General features: G+C 33.3%; 1 protein-coding gene across 1 annotated transcript in view; it reads right to left on the bottom strand.

Moving 5' to 3' along the window:
* Positions 1-12500, bottom strand: part of ZCCHC7 (zinc finger, CCHC domain containing 7) — a 229389-nt gene that overhangs the window by 15215 nt on the left and 201674 nt on the right. The window contains exon 5 of the mRNA XM_006886856.1: positions 11621-11656. Within this exon, the coding sequence (XP_006886918.1) occupies positions 11621-11656 (36 nt within the window). The remainder of the gene's footprint in view (positions 1-11620; positions 11657-12500) is intronic.

Raw genomic sequence — 12500 nt, 5'->3', positions numbered from 1 at the left:
TTAAGTTTAATTTACCACCCTATTTAAATATTTCCAATGTAGCTCTCAAACTGCAGAGTTATCCCTCCGTCTATTTTAATTTTAAAGTAAGTTAGCAAAGGCTTCTTTCTTAATCCCCAGAGACTACCTACATAGTGACACAAATGCACAAATTTATGACAGCAACATAAATGCTCTTCTGAAGTAATGTGCAACATTAAGTGAAAATCGTTTCCTGGAAAGATATTATAGGTATCTATATTTTATTTGCCATCTTAAACATATCTGGGTCTTTATGGCCTTATTTTAAAAATGTATTTCCTTTTTATATTTCCTGGTGCAAATGGACTGCATAAATAAGCAATGTGCTATGAGGCTTCAGACCAGCCGATAAAACCTTTCAATTTTCATGCCAGCTTCTTCTTTTGTAATTCAAATCTGCCTGGAAACTGGCAGCTCTGAAAACTGAAACAAGCACTGCCACAAATACCTTGTAATGCTATCGACCTTGTCTGCCCATGCAGTGAGAAAGGGGGATGCGTATGTGTCTGCAGCCATCCAGATAACACAACTCATTTTTTGGGGGGTGGGGTGGGGGTGGGGATAACAGAAACCAGCCCCAGACTGTGCACCAAAAGCAGTCATTACCAGGCGAGCTGGAGAATAAGTCTCTTCAAAATACACAGTGCATTTAAAAACCATATATGAGGCTGAGGCACCGCTGTCATTACCAATTTTAATTTAGCTCCTTCAGTTTGCCAGCCAGATAAACTCTTTAGTGCTGTTTTTTAATCTATTTGCCACATTTTATGTTTAAGATTATAGTAATATGGACAGGAGAAGGAATCACTTTTGGGGAAAATAAAGAAATAGATCCGCTTATCAGCACCCATCAGAAAGTTCATTAATCAGCCAGGCTTTGTGCCCTCTAAATTGAAAGGTTAAATAATCCTCTCAGGAATATTTCTCAGCCCCTCCACCAATTGTCCGGAGAGAAGCTGCCATTCATAGCACGCAGGATCGGTGACAGGGTATCTTACCACTGTTTGGACCCCAAACAATGATGGACAAATGGCCTGGCTTACAAAGAAACCTTTTAGAACATGGATGGAAAAGGACCACAAGCTTTGATGCAGGGTGGAGGGAGGGATGAGTAGGGCATGGAGAGGGGACATGGGGGAAGGGACAGAAAAACACACAGATATTTGATCTGGATGTTTATTAGGGTGGACTACAACACATAGAAGTCATATTAATGTACTATGTTTCTTACTATGAAATGCTTAACATATTCAAATCTGTTTATGTATTTTAAACATAATTATACACAAATCTCTACTGAAAAAACTGCACAAGAAGAATGGGTCCATCGCGCTATTGTATTTATTAGCTAACACGTATGAGGCTAACTACACCGCACGCGTTTCATTTTGACTATAACTAAATGGCATATGCACCCATAGCACCTCCTCCATTCCTGCTGCTTCAACTTAAGCAGGAGCTACAAGAGCAGAGAGTGAGTCCACTGATGCAATTGCCTGCTGATGAGGGAAAGTCAGGCCTTATTGTGGGATGTGTTTTAGGAGGTGCTTTTTTTTTAAATGTTCCAACTTGTCTCCTGGGGTGTACCTTCATGCTTGTCTCAACATAAGGACCATTCATGGATTCGGAAAGTTCTCTGAAAGAAAGTGCTGGGTTATGTGCTGCTTTCTCTTCCAGTCCTCTGGAAGAGCTAACTTGAGAGTCTGCAAAGTAAATGACCAAGCTCTTAGGCCACAACATTTTGCTACAAAATTAGGCTTCTCCGACATCAGTCTTGCCAATAGATGAACTGTCTTCACGTGATGTGTCCAAAACTGATGTGCTACTTTGTTTTGGATAAACTAAGAAATCCTCCACCTTCATCAGAAAGCAGTTTGATTTTTCTGTTACAAATAAATGTGGGGGGTGGGTGGATGAGTGAATTTTATTTCCTATTTTTCTCATTGTTTATACAGAAAATATAGAAAAAACCAAAATTTCATTTGTTTATGGTAACTATATTCAGGTGACAATGAATTCATCATTTAAGAATTAAACATTAACTTGTTCTCTGTTTTTCAAAGTGACATAATTGGATCTTTATACAGTATATATTTTTTTAAAATTTATATTATTTTGTGTGTGTGTACCATCAAATCGGATCTGACTGGTACAGGAGGAGATTGCCCCTCCCTCTCCAGCAGAGCATCTGGTGGATTCGAACAGCGTACCTCTGGGATTGCAGTGCAGCTTCTTGCCACCAGAACTCCTTTTATACAGTATATATTTTATATAAACATTTTCACTAGAAAAGAAAATAGCCTAGTTACTTTGTGATAGAAACTTTATGTTTATAAAGATTTTTAGGCAAATCAAATTAAGACAATTATTTCAAATTGGCTATACCAAACCCAAAGTTTCTAACCTATATTTCTGGGAGGTCTGGTAGCTTAGTGGAAAGAAGATGTACTGCCAATTCAGAGGTCCATGGTTCAAATCTACCATCTGTGCCAAAAGAGGAAGATGGGCAGACTCCTCTGAAGGGTCAGCTATCGGTCAGTTCTGACTCAATGGTACAAGACAACAACTTACATTTCTAAAAAAAGAAAAAAAGTTACAAATAGAAAATTAAAGCTGAGGTAATTACGTTTAAAAACGATGCTATGAGTGTTTTTATTTTTAAGAACTATAAAAAAATTTTGTGAGAACAAAGTATAATGAGATTATTATGTACTTGCTCATTTTGGGGGAAAATAGTCTTTTCAAGAGGTATAGAATCTGAGCCTGGGATATCAGTCCAGCGGTCATTTCTATAGATGTGGTGTGCCTATAGGTTTATTACATTATAGCACACAAAGTGCTCATAACTGTATTAACTACTTTACATTTAGCATCACATCACACTGGTAACAATCCTACAAGGCACTATTTCCACTTTTCAGATGCAGAAGTCAAGGATCTCACAGTGATGTATTTTCCCTATACTTGCACGCCAAGCGAGAAGAAAGTCAGAATATGGACTAGGATCTGATTTCAAAGCTGCATTCTTTCCTCTAAGTTATCATTTGGTGCCATTGAGTTGACTATGACTCACACTGACTCTGTGAACAGCAGACTGAAATCCTGCCCTATCCTGTGCCATCATCACTCTGCCATGCTTAACTGGGTCAATCCATCTCACTGATGATCATCTTTCTCTTCTGCTTATACTCTACTTTTCTGATGTGAAACACTCCCCAATAACTACTTCAGAAATCCTTCAGGCTCAAATTCAAAGCAAATTTTTCTAAGGAGCAACTAAAAGAAATTATGAGGAACCCAAGAAAGACAACATTACATCTTTATTGTATAAAAAAATTAAAATATGCTCCAAAATTTAATTGTCCAAAAATGATGTGTAGTAGTAAAAAAAAAAGGAAAAATATGCAAAGAAATATAATTCTATAAAAGAAGTATTTTTGGAGTGGGACACATTACAAAATTAGAAAGATGACTTATTTTATGATCTGTTCAACAGATTAAATTAATGATTAAAAATGTAAATAATCTGAAAGCATCACTAGCAATGAAAAACACAAATGAATTATTTCTAAAAAGCAAAGCTACTATAGATTTATGATCATTAATTCTGAGTAACTCTTGCTTTTGAAATGTGTCCTACCAAAATACTGGTATACAATTAAAGAAAAGGTGTAGGAGCAGAGGGATGTGGATGGGCGGGGTGGGGTGGTTAAATCATAGGGTTGCACAATTTGATTGACGCGTAGAGGGGTGAGCAGAGGAAATTGGAAAGATCCAATGTGAAAAACAATGTACACGAATTTTGTAAGTAAACCAGTACAAAATAAAAATTTTATTGGGAAAAAAAAAAAGTGAGGGTCTAGTTTGTTGCAAACTCATTGTCACTGAATTAGATCTGACTCATAGCTGACGCTATGAGTTTTCAGATGCTGTAAACTGCATAGGAGGAGACTGCCCATTTTCTTCCTGTAGAGTGACTAGTGGATTCAAATCACCAGATAGCTGCAGCCTTTGGGTTCGCTGAGCAGATGACCATAGAGACAAAGTCTCCAGAGCTTCCTGATTTCTACTTTAGTCCCCAAAATATACGTGCTCTGTGTGTGTGTTAAATGTTCTTAAACATGTAATATTTGGGCGAGCTCTGGTGGCCTAGTGGTAGGAAACTGCACTGCAATCCCAGAGGTACGCAGTTCAAATCCTCCAGATGCTCTGCTGCAGTCCCAAAGGCATGTGATTCAAATCCATCAGATGCTCTGCTGGAGAAGGAGGAACAATCGCCTCCTGTACCAGTCAGATCCAATTTGACGGTACACACATAAAAAGAAAGAAAGAAAGAAAGAATGAATGAATAAATAAATAAATAAATAAAAATTCTCTAAAAAAAACCCACCCCAAACCATGTAATATTTGAAAATCTTTCTCTCTTGAAAAAAGAGGGTTGTTGGTGTTGAGGCACTACTGCTGCCCTAAATGTCAGAAGAAAATGTTTATATGTGTATGTACAAAGGCGAACAAAAGTCAGAACTGATATGAGGGGGCAAATGATAAATGTGACTCAAGTCTAAAAATGTGGTTGATTTTTCTTAAAATAGATCATTATCCTTTTTTTCCCCTTCTTGTTGTGTACTGCTGGATCGGATCCGACTGACACAGGAGGAGATTGCCCCTCCTTCTCCAGCAGAGCATCTGATGGATTTGAATCACATGCCTTTGGGACTGCAGCACAGAATCATTAACCTTTCAGTGATTTAATAGATAGTACTTTTGAAACTTTAAGCTGAATTCTACTTCAGTTTATTACTGCACTTTATGCTATCAAAACAGAAAAATATGACACTAGATAAAGAGATCCTTCATCTCAGCAAACCAACAGGTCTGTTCAGGAGTTCCTTCCTACAGATATTCAAATGATTGACAAAAGTCCATATGAGTGAAAATAATAAAATGATTCCTACATACTTAAGACCTGGCAAGAATTACTTGATTCTTCCACATCATTCACATACACTGGTACTATGAGGAATGTTTACTACAAGTTATCACAGGCTCAGCTACTTTTATTTCCTTTTACCACTGGTGTCATAGCGGTTAAGTGCCCAACTGCTAAACAAAAGGTTGCTGGTCAAGTCTGTCAGTTGTTCCATGGGAAAAAGATGCTGTAGTTTCTTTCCATAAAGATTACAGTCTTGGAAACTGGACAGGACTACTCTGTCCTACAAAACTGTTATGAATCTGGACTGTCTAGGTGGCAATATATTGTTGTAGTCAAACATCCAGATAAGATTATGATGAACTCAGCCACCTGGAATATATTTCTTTAACTACTGGAAGAAATTAGGCATTGAAACTACACTTGAAAAACAGTCACTTGAATGTAGTAATATTACTCTGCATTATAATTTTATGTTCTTTAGTATATGTAGCATGATAAAGAATAGATATTATGCAAAATGGCAGATTTGGAAACTATAATTTATTACATAGTCAAAACTAGAGTGGCAAACTGCTCAAACTGACAATTTTAAAGATATGCATTTACATTTACTTTACTTTGTCATAGTAGGGACAATAAAAATATAGAGTTGTAGGTTAATGCATGTACTTTTCTTTGCTAGATATTAAAATGATGAACACATACCAATGGAATTTATAAGTTACCACAGAGTTAAATAATCAATAAGGAACTGCCCCTATAATGGCTAATCCTTTGTAAGTAAAGGTTAACCATACCTAGGGAAGGAAAAATGGAAAGTAAAAATGTAACTTTGCAGCTTTTTGTCATTCTCAGGAGAAATATCTGTTAACAAAATATAAGTGTACAGAACAAGTATTTCTTTAAGCTTATCAAAGTAAAAATTGGAGCTCAGACAGCACATATGTAAGTCTGAGATACAGTGATGAATGACTCTAGATACTGGAGCAGATAAAAAAAGCACAAGAAATTTTCATTAAATGAAAGAATGTTATTAATATTAGCTATTCAGACTCAGTTTACTATTGAGAAAACATGTCATAAAAATGAGTTAAGAATCAAAATGACCATTGATTAGGTCATTAAAGTTCTCTATTTACTAAGAAGATGGCAAAAATAGTTGATTCTAAGACAAAACATTTATGAGTCTTTTGTAAAGTGTGTAAATGCTGCATTCTTTGTGCTTATTTATTTGAAATACTTAAATCTAAATTAGTCATATTATCATAAAACACTGTCAACACAAGAAAAACATACGCATAATATGACACTTTGTTTTCCCATTTAAACTAAATTTATTTTTGCATAAAAATATTAAAATCATGTATGTTGGGAATCAACTCTTTGAAGGTCTGTATACTCAATATTTCTTTCAAAAGAAGAAAACAGCAAGTTTCCCCTTGTAATAAAATATATAGTATTGATGTTATCCTCCCAATAAATAGAGACAAATTCTATCCAAATAACTTTATTCTATCTCATTCAGAAAATAAATATGATATAAACAATTTCCAAATGTCTGAGGAAATACTGTGAGAGGAAAAATAACATATGCATTTATAATTCATAATGTTCACTTTTCCCTTCTTTCCTTACAAAAGCTTTAGAAAATTGCTTTTTGATGATTTGGCAAATTGTATTTATTTTTAAATGAATCTCATTTATTGAGATTGATAATTCCAGGTTTCATTTGCTTTGAAATTGCATTTTCCAATTGCTTCCAATGATAAGTTCTGGCAAAATGTGGTCCACATGGCAGCAAAAGATTTTTTTTTTAAAAAGCCAGTTGACCTACTCTGTAAATGTATTATCTTTTACACTACATACAAAATATGGTAGAAGATGGAAGTAAAAAGTACTAGTATAACTCTGATACGAAATTCTTTCAGAACAAAGCACTTAAGCAGAACTATTCATCTACATTTTTCCATTTGAAAAATATTTTTTTTACTGCCAAAATGCATTTTCTATCTCTGTTATCATAGAAAATAAGCCATCAGTGCTTATTTAGAAAATTTTTAATTATTCAGATACCAAGTAACCTGAAAGATAAAGTAGCCTGATTTACTTTATGGAACTACAATAGAAATATGGCCTTGTGGCACTAAAAAATTAGTCCTGTACCTTTTGAATCACAAGAGAATTATTCCATTCAACTCAATAAAGCTTCAGGACTAAGAGTCTTTACAAATCAAAACTAAGTTTGAAAATTTGGCAAAGATAAAATGTTTTAATGGTAACACCTGGCCAATCAAAGCACTGAGACACCAGGTATGGATGAAGCAGAGGAGAACTTATTCAAGTGTATTCCTAGCTCCTGACAGAGTAGACAAAGGGAGCTTAAACCACAAAAATAAAAATTTTCCAAACAAAACCCTAACTACTAACTTTATGATGTGTGGCAGGCCTCCAAAAATGGAATAAAGACCTAGTTAGGTCTCACAGTATTTTCAACATTATTTAGCATTTTAAAATACAAGATATAACCAGTTTTATTTTATTAAACAGATAAAGGAAAAGGAAAAGATCTATCATTTGATATCTGCTGAGTGATTGGGGTTCTTGGGGGTTTTGCAGTTCTGCTTATGTAGCCAAGAATCTCTGAGAATAATACTGAAGCTCATCAATAGTGATCTAATTTATATACGTTTCTTTCTTATCTCCTTCACAAAAACAAAAGGCTCTGGCATGGGACTACTTTTAGAAACTCCTTATTTCTTGTTCAAAATTATTTCAGAAGAAAAATATTCCATTTTAGCTCTCCCTACCTTCTATCAGAATCCCAGGACAAAGACTTTGGTATAGCTATAGTTTCAGAATTACCAAATCTGTTTTTGTGTTTCCTCCTGATGAATTAGAAAACATGGCTCTAAAGTTAAACTCCAATCTGTGGATATTTAGGGTTCTTCTATCTTCTGGTGTGGCATGGAATGTTAATACCCTCACTTAGTGTGTAACTGTCATTTCCATATTGTGAAAACCAAGAAAATATTTTTAAATTGACATCCTTAGGTAAGAAAAGAAAACTGAGAAGCAAAACGAAGTGAAATCTTCATTATAGTCCATATAATTATGACACTAAAATAACTCAGGTATGCTCAGGTATTTATTAGTAGTGAACTCTACACATAAGCCTAGACTTTCCCAGACCATTAAAGAAAGCAAAGAAAGTCATTCTGTCCTCAACAGCAAATATTTCACCTTTTGCAGTGTAAATTCTAGGCATTTCAAACACTTAAAGAAACGTTTAAAACTTACTTCTTCTAAAAAGTTACACCTGCTTCTTGCTTACATTTTTACTTAAAGGTAACAGGATGTAATACATTTTAAAGGTACACAAAGAAATCCAAGCACAAAATTAAACATAAAAGATGTATTGTCCTTGTAGGTTATTGACACATACACTTCAAACAACAGAGCCCTGGTTGCTTTTTAAATAAGTAAATTAATGAACTTTCCAAAGCATGTCAAATTATAGCCTTTACTAGTAAAATATTCTGTTAGTTGTAAACCTCTATTTGTGGCCATTTTGGCCTAGGATTTTTAATATAAATGAGACCAGAAATGACAAAGCATGGAGGAAGGTACTTTCCATCTTGAATATTTAAAGAGGGAAACATTTATCTAGAATGAGTGATATAAAAAGTAAAAATGAACATTCAAGGTCGGGTTTTAGAAAAATCTGAAAAAACATAGCAGAAATTAAGATACAAGACTACTGTTGTACTACTGAAGATATTTAACACTTTCTAAAGACATCTGATGTGAAATATGAGAGAAATTATATAATTGTGGAATAAAAATAGTATTTCCTCCCCATAGAGGTCTCGAAATAAAAAAAAAACAAACCAAAAACTAAAGCCACCAAATTACAGAACATAATTTTATAACCATTAAAATACACCAAGAAAAATAGTTTAGCCATAAAGTTGTTATAACATATGCTACATGCCTTATATATGAATATAATATAAGGAGTTTTATTAGCATGCATCCTTTAGAATAGTGGATTAGTTTTTATTACTGTAATGAATCCTGTCAAATTTGGTTAAAAAGTTAACTCTATTCAGATATATGTAGTCAAGAAGCCTTTATTTTATTATCACTCATGAACTTGACATAAAGACTGAATATTTAATTTTTTACTTCAGATTGTGTTTTGAGAAAATTTCTATTTGGAACTCTTTACAAGTTCCTTTATCCTTCACTATTCATGGAATGTAACTTCATCATTTTTTATGGGTTTTACAAATAGTATTTTTTAAGTTAGTACTTTATGAGAAAGAAACTAATTCCTGTATAGAGCATAATTTATAGCTGCTAAAATTCAGGCTGCTCTGCAAATGATCTTCTAGTCTTACTCATTGGGAGGCAAATAAAAGCAGCTGAAAAGTTCCCTTAATAAAAGCATTTCCATATGTATCATAAATCATTAATCATAAATTACTAATTTCCTCCAAAACAGCACAGTGCATTGTGGGTGAACAATGGTATTTAGAAAAACAAACTAGTCAGTAATTAACTATAGAGAGTTCTAGAGTTTAAAGCAGATTGGTTTAAATTATTATACAGTGGCAATTCTAATGTAGGCTTCTTTGCTTGGTTATTACTCTGACTGCTGCCACACATTCAAGTGTGAGGGCTACTCTGAGTCAATAGATGGCAGTCCATTGCCTGGGAAAGGAGCTGAAGAGGACTAAAATCACCATGCATTTTTGCCTTACTAAGGACTGACTATTGCTTACTGCCCAGATCTGGATATTTCCTATATACAACAAAGATAATTTACATAATTATTTAATGATTTTATTTTAGAGGGACTGATAGACATGCAGATGCATTTATAAACATACTTATTTTGGATTTATACTTGCATGGTAAACCAATTATTAATTTAAACTCAATAGTTATAAATTATAAGTTGCTTTAATATTATTCCCTCCCAATATTACTTTTATGTCAGTTTGGGCACATTGATGTTTCAAAATAATTTTATTATCTTTATAGCTAAAAAGATAATTTTAAAAATCCATTAAAAAACAAAAACACAAGATAATTACCTAAAAATTTATACTGTTCTATTTTTTCCTAGCTTTTCTTTTTATAATTTATGTATGCAAAAAGCTAAGGTATAAAACAGAACATGAAATGTTTTTACTGTTATAGGATAACCTGATATATCATATCCTATGTTAGTTCTATAAAATATGCAGGTGTAAATAATTAAAATAGTGGTGTTAAAGTTGTAATTTCCATACTTCAAGCCAACTTTGAAAGATGAGAATTCTCCAAATCAGAGGAAAGGAGAAAGAAACACAATGTCAAATCCATTAAGATATTATGTAGTAATTATTATGGAAAAATATTACTATGTACAAAGATGTGACAGACTTTATGATCTTGCAAATCACAGTAACACATGATTAGATTCCTATCAGGTATAGGCTCTAGAGATTTCATCTTAGTATGTCAGGTTAAAAAACCTGCTGTATAAGCATAAACTCATATGGAATGACTCCATATGACATCTAATATAATATATGGTGATACACACTCTTTTAAAAGTTTTTACCAAAATTTTTGAGGGAAAAAGAAAGAATGACAGCTTTCTAGTAATACTCCTCAAATAAATTAAAGTGATAACAAAATAAGGCAAATCATGTAATATTCCTTGCTTCTTGGGCCTGTATCAAACAAGTAGTATGAGTCAACCTGTTAGCTTTTTTTTATTTCTCTAATAGAAGAACAATAAGAAGCAGGATATGCTTTATAAACACTCTCTTTTCTACTTTACTACCTGTGTTCTATAAACAAAAACTTTTTTATACCCTATACTTTAAGGAGCAACTTTTAATTATATATTTATATAAGTAAAAATTACTGTCTCTTAAATCTATTTCATACATAAAAGAAATGACCAATAGGACTATGATGAATTATTAAAATATTAGTATTTTGATATTAAAATGAAAATTAAACTGACTTAGTAATATCATTGGCCAATTAGATTCTATAGCAAAATATCTCTATGCTGCTTTTTAGTTTACAAATCACAATAAAAGGAAACTAGAAAATGGAGTAACTACTAAGCACACACTTGTATGTTTTGAATAATAAGTCAAGAGGGGCTTAAGGATATGACAGGCAAATTACTTTATATGAAAGATATATTAAGCTTTTTCTAGCTTTATTAAAAATGTATATTTCAATAAAATCACAATTATACAGGAAGATACTGTGGACCGTATGCTTCTGGACTGTAGCTAATGTAACAATTTAAAGACACTAGACTACCATAATTTTTTTAATTGCATCTAGCACATTTTTTTCTCCTTTATTTAATGAATGTAGTCTGGGAAGACTGAGAGAGACAATGATGCAATCATTAAATGATGCAAGTAATAAAAAAACAATCACAATCTTGAAAGAACAGGAAGACAGAGCATAGAATAGCAGGGAGTGGAGAAGAGAAAAAGTGTGTTCCTGCTTTTCTCTGTAGAAAAACTAGCTCTTCAGATGTTTATTATCTTCCAGCAGGAGATGCTTGTCTATATTTTATGGTCAGCAGTTCAGAGAAGGGTAAATAGGCTGGGTCTTGGGGAAAATAAAAAAGGTGTTTCTACTCACTGTTAGGTGATACTGCCTCCAGATTTCTGGGCAAGCCTGGAAAATAAAAATATTGATCAGGTGGGAGCATGAAACAAGGTACTTTACAGCCTGTTGGTTTTGGCATAACCCAGCATCCACTGGTGTCGGTCACAGGAAAATAAGAAGCTTAACAGAAAGGGTCTGCATTTCAGCTTCAAAAACCTGGCTAGACAGTTTAATTGAATTTTACACTGGTTTAACACACTCCCTGCCATTGTCAGAAAGCCAGTAACAAAGTTTTCTCTCTCTCTTTTTTTCTTCTTTTCAGGTTAGAAGTTTTAGGCACTAAGATGTGATTAAGAGCCATAACTCAGTTAAACTGATAAATGAACAACAGTAGTTTAAAAAAAAAAATCAATAAAACTCACCAAGTACACCTTTTAAAAGAATATTCTAAACTTTGGTAATATGACAGAAAATAGTAGCAACTGGTTTTAAAAGAAAACTTCACTCCACAGTGGAATAGACATACTACTTCTGATGTCTGCTGCCGGCCTACCAGCTAATCATTTGATGCTAACTTTCAACATTCTATAAAATATAATTAAAAAAAGTAAAAATAAATCCAAAAAGATAAAGTCTATTTAACCAAAGCCTTTCTCCTAAAAGTTGAGTCTTTTTAATCTTTACATTTATATAAGTGAAATGAATTAAAGTCCAACTGGTGACAACAAAATAAAGCAACAGTAAGTAGTTAGTAAATCCACATAAATCTTTCCTTCTATCTCAAACAGAACTCCATTAAGTAGACATTTTCTATTCACTATCTTGTCAGAAAAAGGACTGTTGACAAAGAAAGTATTAGCTTTTAAATAACTATACTATATTACTGGTTTAAAGAAAATAAACTACAGAGTTA

Source organism: Elephantulus edwardii, unplaced genomic scaffold (genome assembly GCF_000299155.1).
Source record: "Elephantulus edwardii isolate Elephantulus edwardi_28Jun2011 unplaced genomic scaffold, EleEdw1.0 scaffold00052, whole genome shotgun sequence".
In the NCBI taxonomy this organism is placed as follows: domain Eukaryota; kingdom Metazoa; phylum Chordata; class Mammalia; order Macroscelidea; family Macroscelididae; genus Elephantulus; species Elephantulus edwardii.
This window is presented reverse-complemented; position numbering and strand designations above follow the sequence as displayed.